Source organism: Akebia trifoliata, chromosome 8 (assembly GCF_017979445.1).
Source record: "Akebia trifoliata isolate Shusen 1 chromosome 8, ASM1797944v1, whole genome shotgun sequence".
Classification (NCBI taxonomy): Eukaryota; Viridiplantae; Streptophyta; class Magnoliopsida; order Ranunculales; family Lardizabalaceae; genus Akebia; species Akebia trifoliata.
This window is the reverse complement of record NC_141382.1, coordinates 40040747-40060683: the sequence shown is the minus strand read 5'-3', so window position 1 is coordinate 40060683 and position 19937 is coordinate 40040747. Positions and strand designations below refer to the sequence as shown.

The following is a 19937-nucleotide window of genomic DNA, read 5'->3' as shown; positions in this document are numbered from 1 at the left end:
CTAATTCGGGGATTTGACCTCTCACTATGATAATCATCTTTAGCAATGAAGCTTGCCTTCTCTTTCCAGGCTTCTGTTTGCTCAATTGGGAACTTGATTGCCCCAGCAAATAACTGAGATTGTTCAGCAAGGGGTGTCATTATGTCGGGCCTTACATAGGATCCACCATGGTTTGAATCCAAAAGACTACTCCTGAAAAATATAATCAGACATAAGGACAACATCGACATATTAATACAATTTCAAGATAATTGCACCAAAATGCTTCACCTACCTAAATCCATCCTCCAAAATATCTCGAGTCACAACCTCATGCATATCCTGGAAAAGAATTACAACCTGACCCGCATCCTCTGGCTTATTTTCTAACTGCAAAAGGAAAAAAATCAAGTTAGAAGAACTAACCACGACTATTATCTACGATACTAATCGAACCATGAAACTTCTGTTAAGTTCCAAAAGTTTACCAGTATTTTGATAAGCTTAACAAAGTAGTCATAAAGGCTAGGGAGAGCGCTCATCTTCAACTCCCTTATCAAAGTGTCCTCCTCTATGTGTTTGTCAATTAGAGTGAATAATTCCTTTATAACACTAAAATAAAATAACATTAACAATAAACATAAGAATCTTGTAGGAAAAATAATTGGCAGCAAATGATATACAGGATCCAGATTTGCTTCTTTGCTTTTTGGGTTCTTTTTTGGCAGACCGTTGGGATATTTGCATAAACAAGAATAATAAATAATGAAACGAAAAGAATCACTTACAGTTTTTCACGCTCCCCTTGAACTAAGAAGTTAACAACGTTCCTAAATGAAGCATAGCACTCAAGAACAGCACAATACATATAATGATCTGCACTGATTCTCTTCTTCAACTCGCGGTCCTTACCATGGCTATCTTTAGCCATATCCAAAGCTATTGGAATCTACATAGAAAGAAGAGTGGGTATGACACATGAGATTTAAGTACACAGTACCTACTAAAGGGAAAAACACCATGGTATTATATTTCAATATATGAAATATACAGAAATTTGTACATTTCCTCAAGGCTCGACATAAAATGCAAGCAACAGGCTCTTTTTTTTTAAAAATATATTTCAGAGGAAGTCACTACTCATTATGCGATTTTTCAGTGAGAAGTAAAGTGGAAGATCCTGGTGGAAACATTTCTATGAACATTTAAATTTCGTAACTCTTTTCATATTCAAAAAATATTGATAACAATTATAAAGATAGGAAAAAAAATAGATAAATTGCTTATAGAAAGGACTTGTACTTTGTCACATATTCCAAGCATATTATCGTGTGCATAGAAGCATGCACATGCAATTGTTCATTTTTAATTAGTTGAATACGATAGTAAGTAGTAATATATTTATCATGAGTTAAGAAAATGAAAAATCTACATAATAAAATAGGATGGTTGAACCTTCCATCCTGTCTCAATCTTTATCCACCATAAAGAACGTATCTTGAGGGCAACTTCAACTTTATTGTCCCTTTTCCAAGAATATCCCTTCAACCTTAAATATTTCCTTTCCTCTTCTCCCTTTTTTCCAAGAATAGCCCTCCAAATTTATTGTCTTTCATTTCTTACCCTCCTAACACCAAAGAGGACAGCATAGGCAAACTCTAGTATATAATAATGGCCGAATATAGTACTCAATTATTCATTTTAGGAAAGTATTTTTTTTATTAGTTGTTTTTTACTACCAAACTCCCAAATGCATGTGCCAACATCCAGCAAAACATGATCATTATATTCACACTCCATATTGTTTACTGTAGTTGGATGACTTAAAGACTTAAAGAGCATACATGCATGCCTATCTTAAACTATCCTACTATTCCAATGAAAATTTCCTTGATATTTACATTTCCATATTTTCTATGTGAATTATATTAATTTCTACAAAATATTTCCACTTCTAAGTTTATCAAAATAGACATCAAATCCGAAATTTAATATCTTAAACTCAAGTAAGCACAAACCTTGCTAGCAAGTAAGAACGGAGGCCACTGAATAAGGTCCAAATCACGATCAGCCCAATACGGAACAAGCAGCAAGTCCATTTCCCTGAAGTTTAAATAAGCTCAGCATTCTTCCCACAATAAAATAAAATAAAATCATAATAATAATAATACTGAATTGATTATTCTTTGTCAGACATCAGTTAAATACAGTTAAGTTACAGGATAATCTTGATCCCTTTAACAGGAAAAATAAGTGGAATACAATACCCTGTCAAAGCTTAAACTTACCCTGTGAAGGGTGAAACTTCTCACAAGAACTATTGTTTTCAAATACCCACTTTGACACTTATCCAGGAAGAATAAAATGAGAAAAGTGAATCAATAAATAAAAATCTAAAATTAAGTAAAACATTTGCAAGTGATGGCAAACTTAAAATACTTTTTACTAATTAAGTCTTCCTCTCTGAAACTGCTAATAATTTTGTTCCACAATTGAGCAAATTTTGCTGCATCCAGCTCCTTATTGGGAGCGACCTGAAATAACCAGCAACCAATAAAATCAAGAAGAGATATATGAGCTTTCACCTTATTCATTGTTGGAGAAACATAAATCAATGGAAAGTAAGTCCTGATTCTATTGGCAAATAATACAGAGGAAAAAAATTGAACCTCATCAAATTTGCGAGAAAAAGTTGCCAAGAGCCCTTTCTTCTTAGGTTCCCCAGTTTTTTCAACTGGTATCAAACGAGCATTAAAGGCACCAGGCAACGATTGAAATCTGGATCTCAGCATTCCTAAAGTTCGAATCTGGAATCAACAATAACACATACAAAGAGGGTATTTAAGAATACAAAACTAAAGTAGTTTACATAAAATAAAAATACACTACCAAAAAAATTACCATAATATTTATTAATTGATAGGAATGAATTAGGATTAGTTAGATGTCCACATTATCTTACTTTGACACTAAGCATATTAGCTCATTCAAATAAGTAGGCACATCCATGATCTAAGTAGTTGGATACATACATACATATATATATATATATATATATATTTTGTTGTTTGTTTATTTAAGCAAGTGTTTTACATATTAAGGTATACATGGTTAATATAACATTATCATTGTCATTTTCATGCAGAATATGATTTTTTTTCATTGGTGGGATTTCACATACTCGGTTCTGCCACTTCCACGTGTAGCAGATTGTTGTTCATCTTCACTTTCACACTATATTATTGCTTATTGTAGGTCAGATTTTTGGAGGAGTATATGAAGAGAAGGACAGAAGAAAGGAGAGATGTTTTCAGCCTCACCCGTAACTTTGCTTTCCTCTTCTCCACCATACATATATTGAAAGAGGAAAATCACATCCATGTCCTTGATAAGTGAATAAAATTTTAAAAACCTATTCTACACTAACTTAATAACTAAAAGGTTGAATTATAAAAAATAAAACTACAATCAACACTCCCACTCACGCTGGAGTATATATATATCATATATATAAAAGATATGTCCAGCTTGGACTGAACCTTCTCCAACTGATTATGATTAAGGGCTTTGGTAAACACATCTCCTAACTGACAAGCAGATCTAACAGATGGTGTTAAAATAAATTTGGCTACTACTTTCTCCTTTATAAAATGACAATCTCTCTTTATATGCTTGGTCCTCTCAAGGAAACTGGATTATTGGTTATGTGTGTTGCAGCTCAATTGTCACAGTAAAGTTTCATAGGGCCAACAATAGGAAATCCAAGTTACCCAATCAAAGACCCTAGGGCATAAACCCACTAATCCCTGTCTGAGTTAAGTTAATGTAGCAGACAAGAATGCAACTAGGGATCCGAATAGCAGAATTACCAAAGGTTTAGAATGACGTTGCACAGGAGTGTTTCAGTCAAGAAAATAACCAAAACATTCACTGATGCGAAACAAAATATTCACTGAAATGAAATCAAACATTCTTCAACATTTGGAATTCAACATTTTGAGTATAAATAATGTAAAAGATATGTTTTAGGTTATACAATGACTCTTACAACTATTTATTCTAACAATAACACATTTTTTCCTCGTTGACGTGCACTGTTAGATACCTAGATGATATGAATACACTAAGTTAGATTGCATTAAAGCATTGTTTCTTCTTTTTTTTTCCAAGAGATACTAGATATCATTTGAATCTGTGTATTTTACATAAATTTCATTGGTTTTTCTGGATCTTCTTTTTCTTTCTCTGATTTGGAGTTTTGGAATGTCTGGGTCAAAATATTCCAACACATACCAATACAAAACGCAACATTCCGATACAAATCAGCAGTAATCCAAACGTTAATTCCGGGAACATACAAAAACTGATATGGACTGACCAATACATTCCAAAACGATACAAGATTTTGAACCATAGATATGACCACCATAAAGGGTTAGTAAAACAAGATCCACTGACCTCACCAAGACGACGAAATGCCCCATAGATACCTCCAAACAATGTTGAGAAAATAGCATACCAAATTTGTGTATCCATGAAATAGACCTGGAAAGAAACGCAGCATTAAAACTTGACAGGAAAATAAACTAATTAAAACAGCTAAGATGAGAAGGAAACATACAAGCATAATTGGAGCCCATAGTGCAATCACAACGCCAATATTGTTTTTGGCTGCAAAAAGAAAATGGCAGCATTAGTGAAATTTCCCACGTAATAAAAGCCAAGTACTGTATTCATGTGATTACCCCGAGGAAAGAACTCATGCCATTGAAAAGTTGATATGCGAACATCCATGATTGTTTTTGTTGGACCCACAAGAGGCTTTATCTGCATTAGAAAAAATGATCATTTTACAAGTAATCTGCATCACATAAATGAACTTATAAGTTTCCCATCATCAAAAAACACTAGTATTCCATATATATTTGGTACCAAACCTATTACCAAAATTCTTCAATCACAAGCACCTTGGATTCCTTTTATAACTAGGTTTTCAAGGTTTCAAATAACTTACCACCAACTAGTCTATTTCTATTCAAGAATGAACATATATGCTGCAATTAGCATTCAGTCATTCAGCTCTTCAAGTTAGCTTTGGAAATGGAGTTCAATTTATTCTATAGAAGTATTAGTTCACAATACAATGAGAACAAAACTACAGCCAGTATACTGATATATATAATTAGTTAATAAGAGCATTTTGGATGACAAATTCCACCAAAAATTGCAAGATGACTACTATATGGGTCGGGCTCCGAAGAGAAAGTGTTTTGTCCTATATGGGCTAAAAGTTTCGGAATGGCCTATTTTTTTTTTTGAGGATGATCTCTATGGGGAGGAAATCATCCTCACAAAAAATCAGCCCATTCTAAAATTTCTAACCCTGGTTTATAAGTTGAAGGATCGTGGACCATCAAATTTTTACTATTAGTTTGTGGTCACTTTTCATGGGGTTAGAATTTTTGGAATGGACTGATTTTTTGTGAGGATGATTTCCTCACCATAGAGATCAACCTCACAAAATATCAGCCCATTCCAAAACTTTTTAGCCATATAAGACAAAACTTTGTCTGCCGAATGCTGTCATATATATATATATATATTTCCCAAACAAATATATTAAAGATATTGTTAGGACCCAAATCAATACCCCTTTCTCTTTTTTCCATTAGTCACCCCTTCCCAGACTAATCATGGTGGCCTACTATGGCAGACCCTTCCATATCCCATACTACTTTTTTTTTTTTTTCTTTTTGGAACCCCTTCCATATCCCATACTATAGAAGAGCCCATTTTTCCATTTTTTTTCCATACTCAACTCCCCATAACTCAAACCTTGGACGTGAGGTTGGCTCTAATACCAAATGTTAAGACCGAAACCAAGGCTCCAAAAATACCTAGGTGTCAATGGAGCAGAAAGTTTATGTCTTAACCTAAGGATCGTAACAGATATGTCAAGATGTTTCTCAATAGTCAATTACTTGCCCTCACAAATTCAACTACAGATTGATTGCCTTTGAACCGATATCTGGTTAAAATAAATGAAGTCTACTCATTTAATATTAGCTTGTTGACAGATCATGATACTTGAAGGTGGATAAGAACAATACCTCTATGTAGAAACTGAATGCTATTTTCGTTATTATAAGAAGAATCCAGAACATAGTGTATCTGAAATTGGAAAATGAACATTAATATAAAATTAGAATGTGAAATTCCAGTCAAACCACCACCCAACATTATAGACTCTTACTTGAAAAGTGAGAACCAGCTTTCATGCATTCCCCTTCCTACGTAGAGACGAGGCTGTAAGGTATTAACAGGAGTTAGGCATACTATAAACTAGTGCATAACAATGGTTCAAAAGTATCGTCTCTAAATGTCTCGGCACAGACATTGCGATGTCATTGATGACCACAATGTATCACTTGAAACAATCTCAATTTTCCTAACCGAGGCAATTGCATGAGACGAGGTTTTAAACCATGTGCATAACCTAAAGAACAAACGAAATCAAGCAATAGCAATTCATTAAGATCTTACACACCTGGGACCACCACATCATAAGCATCACAATCCTATAGTCTGAACTTTCAAGAAATCGTCTAATGAAGGGGACCAGAAAAAACAAAACCCCAAGCATATTTGGTGACAAATATATGACAACGGCCAAGATATATAATGTAGATGAATTTGGACTATTCCCGAACCAACTCTGGATGGTTTTTGCAAATCCGAGAGGATTATCCCACGTATAGGCATAAGTTACTGGTAAAACTATAACCCATGCAGCAGATGAAACAACCTTTAGGATATATCTCAGCTTAACTTGCAATGACATGCTCTGCCTAGCTTTCCAGCTCAGGATTACATCAAGCACAGCTGCAAAGTGAAAATACAAACCTCTTAGAAATCAAAATAACACAATAAATTATTAGTTAAAAATGATTCTAGAAACATTACAATCGAATTTGATACAAGTAAAAAAGGACAGTTCGAACTCTAAAATTTACCCTGTCAGAGACTATGTTCTACTTATGTGCCAGAAAATGCAGACAAGCTTTCCAAACAAATCTTACTTTATTCAGATTGTGTCTTTTTCTGATAGATATTCAAATATGGTGCTTCCCACTAAGCATTACATAGCATTTATATGAGTTGGAAAAGAAGTTTACATCCATGGTTTAGATGGTTTGGTGCTACTTCTACAATTCCTATCTATTGAGTGTATATTTTCCTCCACTCTTGGGTGTGTCATACCCCAGTTAAGCCATGTGACCTTGACCATCTTATATTCATAGTTCTCCCCCTTTTCCAATAGATCGGTCCTTTGGAGTAGTTGGTTAGTTGACATGATATCGAAGTACCTCTGATTCTTAAATTCCATCCATTTTCTTCCATTCTTCTTACTCTCTGTTTTCTCCTCTCTCTCTCTCTGCTTCTCTTCTCAAACCCTAATTCTTCAATTTAACATGGTATCCGAGCGCTAGGTTTGTATAGTTGGTTAGTTGACATGATATCAAAGCACCTCTGATTCTTAAATTCCATCTATTTTCTTCCATTCTTCTTACTCTCTGTTTTCTCCCCTCTCTCTCTCTGCTTCTCTTCTCAAACCCTAATTCTTCAATTTAACATGGTATCCGAGCGCTAGGTTTGAATAGGTCACGGGTTCGATTATTTCCACCCTTATGGGTGAAGGGGAGTGTTGAGTGCGTATTTTCCTCTATTCTTGGGTGTGCATACCCTAGTTAAGCCACATGACCCTCTTAAATTTATAGTTCTACCCCTCTCCAACAAATCGGTCTTTTGAAGTAGTTGGCTGGTTAACACTATCAACCTGACACACCCCTCCTTTATCTAGGCTTTAGATACATGTTAATGCATCTAAGCTTTTAAAAGAAACCAATCTTCCAAAATGTAGGGCAATCTTCAGTGATATGCCATATTGAGTTTGAGGGGGTCATCATGTCTAACACTTGAAATTAACATTAATGCAAACTCAAAAGACTAGGTAGTAAAATGTTACTCACGAAAGAATTTCATAATTCCTTATGGTACAACACTTATAGTTTGGCATCATTTTACCAACCTCCTTCAAATTCATTGGATTCTCCTTGAAATTATCTCTCTATTACAAGGTTGGTAGTCCATGGCTTTTAATTCTAAATGGAGGATTGTTTCTTGAAATGGTATTCTTATATCTATAAATAGAAAAGCCTTTACATTTAGACTAAGTAGCATCAAAAAAGGAAACTCCATTTTCAAAGAATTTATCATGTTAGAAATTATTGTCATGATGTGAGCTGAAGCTACTACAAAAAAGAAAATTTTAAAATATAAAAGTATATTGTTTTTTAACATCATTCATAAATTGTTTAAACGACATTAAAGCAAATCTGATTACAAAATTATTGCTTTTTATATTTTTTGGTAAGTATTTTTTATTATTATTATTTATTAGAAATAATGTAGTTAGCTTATTTTAATTATATGTAAGGGCATTTATGCCTATTTACCTTTTAGGTTATATATATATATCAAGCTCTCATTAATGAGATTTGAGAATTACTTTTCTAAAATTCTTCTTGGAATCAGAGCCAAACTCTCTTTGGGTTATTCTCTTGGATTCCTCTTGAAACTTTCAATCCATTCTTGTCTCCTCCTCCTTCTCCTCCTCCATTCCCAACATCTCCAGATCTTGAGACCTAATAACCAAGTCGAAGCTTCGTTAAAAGGTCTCCCCCTTCCGGGGATTCTTTTATTTTTCTAGTTCTTTTATCACATGTTGCGATAGGATTCTTTTCTTGTTTTCTTCACATGCTGCAATTCAGCGTTGTGAGTTTTTCTGCCCTTTGATAGGGTCCTTTTGTTCTACCTTTACTGTCCTACAGAACTTTTGTGGGGACCTACAACAGCCACAGGTTGCTGTTTTTGAACGTACAACAACAGCGACAACAGCAGGGTGCTATTTTTTGGACCTGCGACAACAACAGGTTGCTGTTTTTGGACCTGTGACAACAATGAAAATACCAGGTTGCTGTTTTTGGATCTGCAACAACAGCAAAAACGACAGGTTGCTGTTTTGGAACCTGCGACAACAGCAGGTTAATGTTTCTTGACCTACAACAACAATAACAACAACAGATTGCTGTTTATGGATCTGCGACAATAGTAGGTTGCTGTTTCTGGACTTGAACAGCAATAGCTTGATTCTCTGGACTTGCAATAACGGCTGAAGTGTTGTGTGGGTGCCCTACGACAGCAGTAACAACAGATTTCTTTTTTCATGACCTTCGACAGCAGCAGATTTTTTTTTACCCATGGCAACATCCTTCAACAACAATGACATCGCATCCAGAAAACAAGGACTCCAACATCAGTCTTGGAACAAACTTCTCAGCCCAACGCATTGCTAGTACCCTATTAAATGGTCAAAACTTCCAGTCTTCGTCTTAGTCAGTTAAACTTTATTTGGGGAGTAGAGGAAAATCTTTTTTTTTTTTGATCGATAAAGATAATTTATTCAAATAAAGGACTAGGGGGTCGAGATGACCAACCCAAAAACAGAAATAGACTAACAAGACAAGAACAAACAAAACACTAAAAAGAAAGATAGACCCCCAAACTAATCTCGCTAAACCGCACACACCCTGTCCCAACGCACTACAAAGTCTTCAAAGAAGATTCCTTTGAACTCTTTATAAAGTTTACTCCAAGAAAACAAGAGTTCCAAAACAGAAATAATTAATCTTTCTATCGTTGAAACTTTTCCTTCAAAGATGCAAAGATTTCGATGATTCCAAATACCCCAAGAGATAGCAAAAGGAACCAAGAACCATAAAATCCTTTTCGACGAAGAGAAGGAAGCTCCCCACACCACCGAACAGTACAGCACCGATTCAACTGAATGAGGAAAGCAGCCCGCTATCCCAAAAAGAATTAAGAAATGCGACCAAATTTGATGCGCCACCCGACAATGGATGAATAAGTGATCCGCTGATTCCGCCTGAGATCTACACATACAGCACTGATTTGGGGAAATGAATCCTCTTCTGATTAATTGATCCATAGTGGCAAGTCTCCCCAAAGCCGCCAACCAAAGGAAAAACGATATCTTCGGAGGTATCTTACCGCCCCAAACGAAAGAATGAGGGAATACCGTTGTACCCCTTGGAGCAATGCTATCATACAACGATTTAACCGTAAACTTCCCATCCCGGGTACCTATCCACATCCTTTGATCTTCCAAGGAGTTTTGCACATAGCTACTCTCCACCACCACAATAAATCTCCGTAGAGTGTCCATCTCCCAATCAATGAAATTTCTTCTAAAACCAAAATCCCAGTTCAGCACCCCATTCTCCACACTCTTGAAAGCAGAAATAACTTGATTTTTCTTCAAAGATATATCAAAAAGATCCGGAAACGAGTCCTTAAGAGAACCATTCCCACACCACCAATCCTCCCAAAACCTCACCGTATTCCCGCTCCCAACGTTGCACTTCACTTTGTTCTTAACTATCGGAAGTCTTCTAAGGATTCCCTTCCACACTCCACACCCAAACGCTTCCCTCACCGGGCCACTCTGCCAACCATTCCCATTTACACCATATTTGTCCACTATAATTTTCCTCCAAAGACTATCGCCCTCCAAAGCCACTTACCCAGCAAAGCCGAGTTCGTCGAACCAAATTTGCGGAAACCCAAACCCCTATGCTTTTTGGGCAAGCATAACTTGCTCCATCTGACCCAATGATATTTTCTCAAGCCCTCCTTACCATGCCACAGGAAATCACGGCAAATTTTTTCTAATTGAACTTCCACGGATCTTGGCAATGAAAAGAGCGACAACGTGTAGACGGGAATACTAGCCAATGCACTTTTAATAAGGGTGACCTTCCCCCCTTTCGTTAAGAGTTTCGCTTTCCAAGTGCTAAGCTTCTTTCTCATCCTTTCGACCACCGGGTCCCAAACATCTTTACTAGAATAACACATCCCCAACGGAAGCCCCAAATACGTGGTCGGAAAAGAATCTATCTGAAAACCAATTGTGGCCGCAGCTACTGCCAACCCTTCCTCTTCACCAACCGCATACAATTTGCTCTTTCGAAGATTCACTGAAATACCAGATATTGCCTCAAAGCACCCCATAATGCCGCTTAAAACACTCAACTGACTTGGGGAATAATCCAAGATGGCTTTTGGCTACCATTAATAAACACCTCTTACTGATTCAAAAATTGGACAATGAGAAATTGACAACTGCACTATCCTTGGATGGATCTTTAACTCCATGGAGCAGCGTATTTACACCATGTTCATGTATCATGAGACAATCTCTTCGTTGTAGTCAACCTTCACTAAGAAATATGCGCATGCTAGGAATGATTCGAGGACGTACGAACTTTATTGAGACATCATCCAGGTTACCCAAAAGACTCAAAGTATAGTTGATTACTTTGTATTCCTTCAATCTCGTTGGGAGGAGCTCTTTCACTATGAGTTTGTGTCCGAGTTGTCTGCAGAGGTCGTGGAAGCTGTGGCCGTGGTAAAGAGAATGGCCTTATTTATTTTTTTTATCGATAAGGGAATGGCCTTACTGCAGCCATTGTGGGAAGACTGGCCATGAGAAGACCCGCTGCTTCCAGCTCTATCCCTATCTGTTGCGATCATCTGCCTTTCCTTCTTTGAGACAATCTATCCCCCACACTATAGCTGTGGAGTCATCATCAATTCCTCTTATTGACTTATTGATACTTCTGCTCCCATTGGCACTATTGAACTACAACTTTAGACTCAGATTGTTGCTATTGTACGAGATCAAATACATACTCATACTCACTCATCCTCAACTATGACATTACTTACTACGCCTCCAGGTACATCTCCTGCATTCCATGTTACTTAGTCTGGCTCTACTCCTTTGACTTGGGTAATTGATTCCAGTGCCTCTGATCATATGATCAGTGAGTCTAGCAATTTTATTTCTTCTATTTTACCTGCTACCCATAAGGAAATTTTCCTTGTTGATGGGTCCCTTACTCCTATTCTCAACAAAGGTACCATCCTCTTTTCTTATGGTTTTTCACTTGACTTTGTGCTTCATGTTCCTAACCCATCTCTTAACTTTTTGTCTGTGAGTAGTATTACCAAATCTCTAAACTGCTTTGAAACATTTTTTCCTATTAATTGTACTTTTCAGGACTTGACTTCAAGGAGGATTTTTGGTAAGGGGTATGAGAAAAATGGGCTATACTTGTTTGGATCTCAACCTATTGCGGTTCCGACGTCTATGCTTCCACTCTCCAGAAATTATATTTTTTCTTCTCAAACCCTTGATTTATGGCATGCTCGCTTAGGACATGCTAATTTTCAGCATTTATGTTATTTATTTCTTGCCTTAAAAATTTCTTATAGTGGACATAAATTTCAGTGCTCTGTGTATGAGCTTCCTAGACACACACGTTTCTCTTATATTCCTTGTATGCATCAATTTAATAAAATGCTTGATTTAGTTCATTCTGATGTGCGGGGATCTTCTCCTGTTACTGTTTTTAATGGTCATAGATATTATGTTACATTTATTGATATGACTATTCTCGTTGTACTTGGGTTTATTTGATGGGTTCTCGGTCTGAGGTGCTCCACATTTTTGTTAATTTCCGTAAAATGATTCAGACCTAATACAACATTATAGTTAAATCTCTTAGGTCTGATAACGGAGGGGAATATATTTTTGATGGGATTCGATTCAACTTCCATGAGCATGGTATACTTCATCAGTTAACTTGTCCCTACGCTCTAGAACATAATGGGGTTGCAGAACGCAAGAATCGTCACCTCATGAACATTGTCTGTTGTCTTCTTCCAAGTATGCATGTTACCAAGTTATATTCGAATATGACAGTTCTCACTATGGCCTTTCTCCTTAACCACGTTCCAAGTCACACCTTAAGGGGACAAGTGCCTCTTCATGTTCTTCAACCTAATAGCACTCTCTTCCCCATTACACCCAAAGTCTTTGGATGTACTTGTTTTGTTCAAGATAGGACTGCCAACGCACAAAATTAGATGATAGCCATTCGTTATGTTTTCTTGGGTTACTTATCTATGTCAAAAGGGTATCACTGTTATGACCCCTTATCTCATCGTATAATTCATTCTCTGGATGTAACATTTTTTGAAAATGTTCATTTTTTTAGTACTAAATCATTTTTTTCGCACCCTCTCCAATTTTCTCTCCACCTTCATCTTCTTTGCAACACTCTTCTCCTTTGCCGAATCCATCTTCCTTTTTGCCGCCTCTTACCGAACTTGCCAACCTCCTCCTTGGATTCAGGTATACCCTCTTCTACTTTTAACACCTATGCCTTTCATTTTTGACTCACTTACCTCTTGCACTTTACAAAGGTAAACGAGGGTGTGTTATTGATCACCCTATCGTCCAGTTTGTTTCCTATCAAGGACTTTCTCCTTCTTATCAAGTTTACCTTGTTACCATTGATTCCATTCAAACTCCACGGTATGTATCAGAGGTTTTGTGAGATCCTAAGTGGACTAAAGCCATGACTACTAAGATGCATGCTTTGCAAAATAGTCACACTTGGGAATTGGTACATCTTCCCTCCGAAAAACAGACTTTTGGTTGTAAATGGGTGTTTATTATCAAGTATCTCGCGGATGGCATTGTTGATCAATACAAGGCCTACCTAGTCGCTAAAGGATTTATGCAGACTCCAGAAAAAGATTTTAGTGCTACATTTGCTTTTGTAGTTAAACTCTCTACAATCCGTCTCCTCATCTCTTTAGCCTCTTGTCATTCATGACCTCTTCACTAGTTTGATGTAGAGAATGTCTTTCTGAATTGGGATGTGACTGAGGTTATCTATATGGACCCCCCCCCTCTCGGATTTTGTCTTCAGGGGGAGTATTCTAGGAAAGTATGTTGTCTTCTCAAATCTCTGTATGGTCTGAAGTAGTCTTCGTGAGCCTCAACGTTTCTTTGAGGTCATTTTATCTATGGAGTTTTTTAGATGTCATTCAGATCATATTTGTTTTGTTTGTTGAGGAGTGAATGGCCGTTGCACTGTTGTATTGGTCTATGTGGATGATATTATAGTAACTGGAAACGATACACAATGAATTGAAAGGGTAAAAATGTTATTGGATCGTGTGTTTGAGGTTAAGGACTTAGGTTCCCTCAAATACTTCTTGGGGATAAAAGTGGCACGCTCTCATTGTAGTATTTCGCTATCTCAGTGCAAATACACACTGGATCTCCTTTAAGACACTGGGATGCTTGGGTGTCGTCTTGCTTCCTCCCCTATAGATCAGAATCATTATCTTCATGCCGAACCTGATAATTTATTACCTGATCATTTTTCTTATCAGAGACTTGTAGGCCGCCTAATTTTTCTAACACAAAACCGGACTTGACCTTTGTGGTTAGTCAGTTCATGCATGTCCCACGCACTTCTCTTCTTGATATAGTTTATCATATTCTTCGATACTTGAAGTTTTGCCCTGATCTTGGATTTTTCTAATCTTCCACTACTCAACCACATTTGTCCTGCGTCATTGGTGCGGATTATGCTAGTTCTTTTATAGATAAGAGAACTACCTCTGGGTTCTGTACTTTCCATGGTAACCTGATTTCATGGAAAAGTAAGAAACAGATGTGATTTTCTGCTCTTCTGCTGAAGCTGAGTATCGTGCTATGGCCCTTGGCACTTGCGAGCTTATTTAGATTAGATCTTTGTTGATGGAGCTCGATTTTCTGTCTTTGGCCTATTTATTTTATTTTGGGATAACAAATCTATCATCATACTTGCTTCTAATTCAGTCCTTCATGAGAGAACCACGCATATTGAGGTTGATATTCACTTTCTTAGGAAGAAAATTCACTCTGGTCCTTTATAGATAGTCTTCGTACCTTCTTCAAAACAACTTGTTGATATACTTACAAAGTCTGTTGGTTCTTCTGTTACTAACTCTCATCTTGTCAAGTTGGGTTTAGTTGATATATTTGCTCCAGCTTGAGGGGGAGTATTGAAAATAATGTAATTAGCCTATTTTAAATATATGCAAGGGCATTTATGTCTATTTTAAGTTATCTATATATATATATATATATCAAGTTCTCATTAATGAGATTTTAGAATTACTTTTCTAAAATTCTTCTTGATTATATTAGAAGATTAGGATTAAGGAAAGAATGAGTCGGTATCTCCCAATAGGGTTTGGCCTCTCTTTTATATTAAAAATGTGGTTGATCGTGTAAACTTAAGTATTGGGCCCACACGACATTAAATAAGAACTTTAACACTCCCCTCAAGCTAGAGCATACAAATCTAACATGCACAGGTTAGTACAAAAAGTAATAAAGAAATTCCTAGATAATGATTTTGTGAGAACATTTCCTAATTGATTTTCTGACTTGATCTAGGGAGTAGATATCTTCTTAGCCATCACCATATCACAAACAAAGTGGCTATCAACCTCCATGTGCTTAGTTCTCTCGTGGAATACTGGATTACTAATTATAAAGCTAACAACTTGGTTACCACAATACATAGACATAGGAGTAGGAACTTCAATCCCCATCTCCTTTAGACTCTGAACTCGAAGCATCTCACATGCAGTATGTGTCATCGTCCTGTATTTTGCTTCAGCACCATAACGAACTACAACTTGCTTTTTTACTCCGCCAAGTCCCCAAATAACCTCCCACGAAAGAACAATACCTAGAAGTAGATCTACAATCAATCCTACTCCCAACCAATCAACATCTAAAAAGCCAGTAATGGATATAATTTGTATAATAATCCTTTGCCTGGTGACCCCTTTAGAGACCTCGGTATCCCAAACACATCACAATGAGTCTGTCATGAAGCATGCATAAATTGACTAACTACTCCTACATTAAAGGTAATATATGGGCAAATGACAGTTAGGTAGATTAATTTGCCACTTAACCTACGGTAACGCCCTGCATCATGATAAATCCCCATTCAGCATCAAGCTTGGTAGTAAGATCCATAGGAATATCGACTGGTTTAGAACCCAAAGTACCAATATCAAATAACAAATCTAGAACATACTTCCTCTAAGACAAACTAAAAACCTTCTTTGGAGCGAGTTACTTCAATACCCAAGAAGTAGCAAAGACGACCCAAGTCTTTCGTGTGAAACTGTTTGACTAGATGAGTCTTCAAATCTGAGATACCATTAGGATCACTTCCAATGATGATAACATCATCCACATAAACTATCAACATAATAATTCCACCAGACGAGTGCCTCATAAAAACTGAATGATCAGAAGTAGACCTAGCAAAAGCAACAAGCAATAACTAAGCTAAATTTATCAAACCAAGCTCTAGGCGATTGTTCAACCTATGGATTACCTTCCGTAGGCGACACACTAATCCAATCTTACCAGAGTCAACACATCCAGGTGGTTGCTTCATATATACCTCCTCCTGCAAGTCTCCATGTAGAAAGACATTTTTAATATCCAACTGATACAGGGCCAAGTATAACACACTGCAACAGAAATAAGAACTCTAATAGAGTTTAAGCAAGCCACTGGAGAAAAAGTCACAGTATAATCAACCCCATAAGATTATACCCCATAAGTTTGTCGGTAACCCTTGGCTACAAGGCGAGCCTTCAACCTCTCAATAGATCTATTAGGAAGATACTTAACTGAATACACCCATCTACACCCCACAACCTGCTTCCTAGGTGGAAGCGGAGATAGGTCTCAAATATGATTATGATGAAGAACTGCAATCTCCTTATCCACAGCTAGTTTCCATCCAGAGGAGGATAATGCTTGAATATAGGAAGTAGGAATAGAAATAGAAGACAAGGAAAGAGCAAATTGACAAAATGAATGTGACATTCGATGAAAAGACACAAAATCAGCCATTGGGTACTTAGCGCAAGTTCTAGTACGCTTCCTTAAAGCAATAGAAAGATCACTAGAAGTATAAGTAAATGCTGGTGGATGTGGAGGAACCTCAAGTGAAACTGATGAAGGATCAGAGGCTAGTAGAGAAGATGAAGGTGCTCGAAAACGAGTGCGTTGATATACTCAAAAAGGCACATTGGAAGGGTCGCTTGCAATAAGAATTGGAAGCATATGAGATGAGTAAACTGTAAGAAACAACTCCCCCTGACGAAAAGACACAAAATCCAAGTCAAATGAGGCACCAACAAAAGAAAAATAAGGTGTAGACTAAGAAAATGTCACATCAACACTTACATAGTAACGTTGAGTGACAAGACAATAACACCTATACCCTTTTCGTGTACGAGAGTAACCCAAAAAGACATTTGATGGATCTTGAGTAAGGTTTATCCAACCCAGGTTCAAATGAGTGAACAAAGTAAACACATCCAAAGACTCTAGGAATAACAACAAAAGGATGAACTTGAGGATAAACTAGAGAAAATGGTGATTGACCATTTAAAATTGATGATGACAAGATTAATAAGATAACAATTAGTGAGGACAACTCACTCTAATAAGACTTAGGTACATACATTTAAAACATAATGGTGTGAGCAACATCAAGTAAATGACAATGTTTTCGCTCAGCAACACCATTCTGTTGAGAAGTATTAACACAACTGGTCTAATGAATAATGACATTAACTGAACAAAAAGACTGAATAGAAGATTGTATTTATTCAAAGGCATTATCATAACAGATAATTTTCACAAGTTTGCCAAATTGGATTGAAGTTTGTTAAATAAAAAGTAAGTAATACTCAAAGTAAATCAGTGCGATCTTTCAATAAGAGTCATGTCATACAAGAATAATCATCCAAAACACCACAAAGTAATGAAAACTGGATAAACTTTTTATTTTTGCCAGACCATAAATATCCGTATGAATTAGTTAAAAAAGACTAGATTAACGACTCTCTGTATGACTAGGAAAAGAACTATGGTGATGCTTAACGAATTAACAGGCTTAACATTCTAAAACTGACACTGGACTCAACTTAGGAATAACACGGTGTAAATTAAACAAAGACACATGATCCAATCGATGGTACCACTAAAGGGCGAAACTGAAGCACTCAAAGCAGAAGCAGACGCATCACTAATTAAATAGTATAATCTATCTTTCTAATGCCCCAAACCAATCATCTTCCTTGTCTTGAGATCCTAAAAGACACAATAAAAAGGAAAGAAGGTTACAGAGCACTACAATAAGTTTGTAAGCTGATTAACAGAAAGTATATTAAAAGGAAAATCAATGACCAAAATAGTAAAAGATAAGAGAAGAGAAGAGTTTGGTAAAACATCACATTTCCCAACTACATTACCAGTAGACCCATCGACTAGTACAATGTGAGAATTAAGAGAATGAAAATTAGAAAAGAGATGAGATATACCAGACATGTGGGTATTACCTCTTGAATAAATGACACAAGATGAGAGAGACTTAGTAGCCATAAATGTGGGCTTACCTGAAGTAGTTGTGAGTGGATTAGGTCTTGCAATCAAGGTAATCAACTTCTGAAGAATCTCTCCCAACTGTGTGATAAGATCAGAAAATGCAACTTTAGATGTAGTTTGAGAAGTGGAATTAGAGAAACTTTGAAGAAATTCCTTTTGCGCCTGATTAACCCGATCAGATTTACCCCATTTATCCCAACAAAATTGCTCAATGTGGCCAGTGTAGCAACAATAGGTACACTTCAAATCACCAACATGGCCATCTCCACGACCACCATGACTTCCTCTACCAATACCATTAAAAATCCCCAACTTTGCCATCCAAGGAGAAGTAAACTAAAAATCCGCACAGATATAAAAAATAATTTCAAAAAAATAGAGTATCCCTTGGGATATTCTATGATATGCGGATAAGGTTAAGTGGCCAACGAACAACGATCGGAATAAAATGGCAAAACTCAAAAACACCTGAAAAAACATTGAGATCCGAACAAAATTTCAAAGTATTGATCGAGAAGTTGAAGGCGTTGATTTTTTTTTTTTTTTCCTAATCCTTTTTTGGAACCAGGGCATTAGGATTTGGAAGTATCAGATCGAAGAGTAAAAAAATGATTAAAAAAATAAGAGAAATCAAGCAGATCTAATGGTAGAAATGCTCTGATACCATGTTAGAAGATTATGGTTAAGGACAGGAGGAAAATAGAGAAGAAAATGAGTCAGTCTCTCCCAATTGGGTTGGGCCTCTCTTTTATTATTAAAACATGTGATTGGTCATGTAGGCTTAAGTATTGGGCCCACACAACATTAAATAAGACTCTAACAATTATTATTATTATTATTGGATAAATTAAAATTTCATTAAAAGAAGAGGGTCGAGATGACCAACTCAATGGAACAGAACTTAAAATATGACAATACAATATATCAATTTTACCCAACCAACTCAAATCATATAGAGAGATCCCATATACCCTATATATCCTATAGAAATACCCCTCTAAATTCTTTATAAACTTTGCACCAAAAGAATATGAAACCCAAGATGGAGATGATCGTCTTATATGTGGATTATTATTTTTATTATTTGTATACTGTACACCAATAATGAACTTAACATTATTATCAAAACCTAATCCAAAAATTTGGGTTCAGCTGAACGAATTTTGTTCTAATGTTCCTCCATTCAATCATGTCTAAAGCCTTACCCAAGATGGACAAGCAAAGATCACCCTCATTGAAACATAATGTAGAAGATAAAAGGAGATTGCCCACTAGAAGCAATTTTTGTGAAATTAAATGCAGTGAATTAGAGCTTTCTCCTTGGAAAATAATTTTCATATTTATGTTTTAATTGATTACAACTAAGGGCTTCACAATTGTTTCCTAAAACTAAGCTGTTTAAATCAGATATACTTAGGAGTACAACTTACTAGGCTTTTAGCCCCTGGACCCCATACATTCCAAGCAATTATAATCATTCTCT

The 19937-nt window shown here is 36.3% G+C and overlaps 1 protein-coding gene across 1 annotated transcript in view; it reads right to left on the bottom strand.

The window, feature by feature from the left end:
* Nucleotides 1–19937, bottom strand: part of LOC147396803 (callose synthase 3-like) — a 45621-nt gene that overhangs the window by 12650 nt on the left and 13034 nt on the right. The window contains exons 15-27 of the mRNA XM_086451994.1: nt 6527–6861; nt 6233–6285; nt 6090–6150; nt 4725–4806; nt 4601–4650; nt 4438–4524; nt 2649–2786; nt 2419–2513; nt 1998–2082; nt 768–928; nt 468–591; nt 275–369; nt 57–192 (exon numbers count right to left, since the gene is read on the bottom strand). Coding sequence (XP_086308120.1) covers nt 57–192; nt 275–369; nt 468–591; nt 768–928; nt 1998–2082; nt 2419–2513; nt 2649–2786; nt 4438–4524; nt 4601–4650; nt 4725–4806; nt 6090–6150; nt 6233–6285; nt 6527–6861 — 1502 coding nt within the window. The remainder of the gene's footprint in view (nt 1–56; nt 193–274; nt 370–467; nt 592–767; nt 929–1997; nt 2083–2418; nt 2514–2648; nt 2787–4437; nt 4525–4600; nt 4651–4724; nt 4807–6089; nt 6151–6232; nt 6286–6526; nt 6862–19937) is intronic.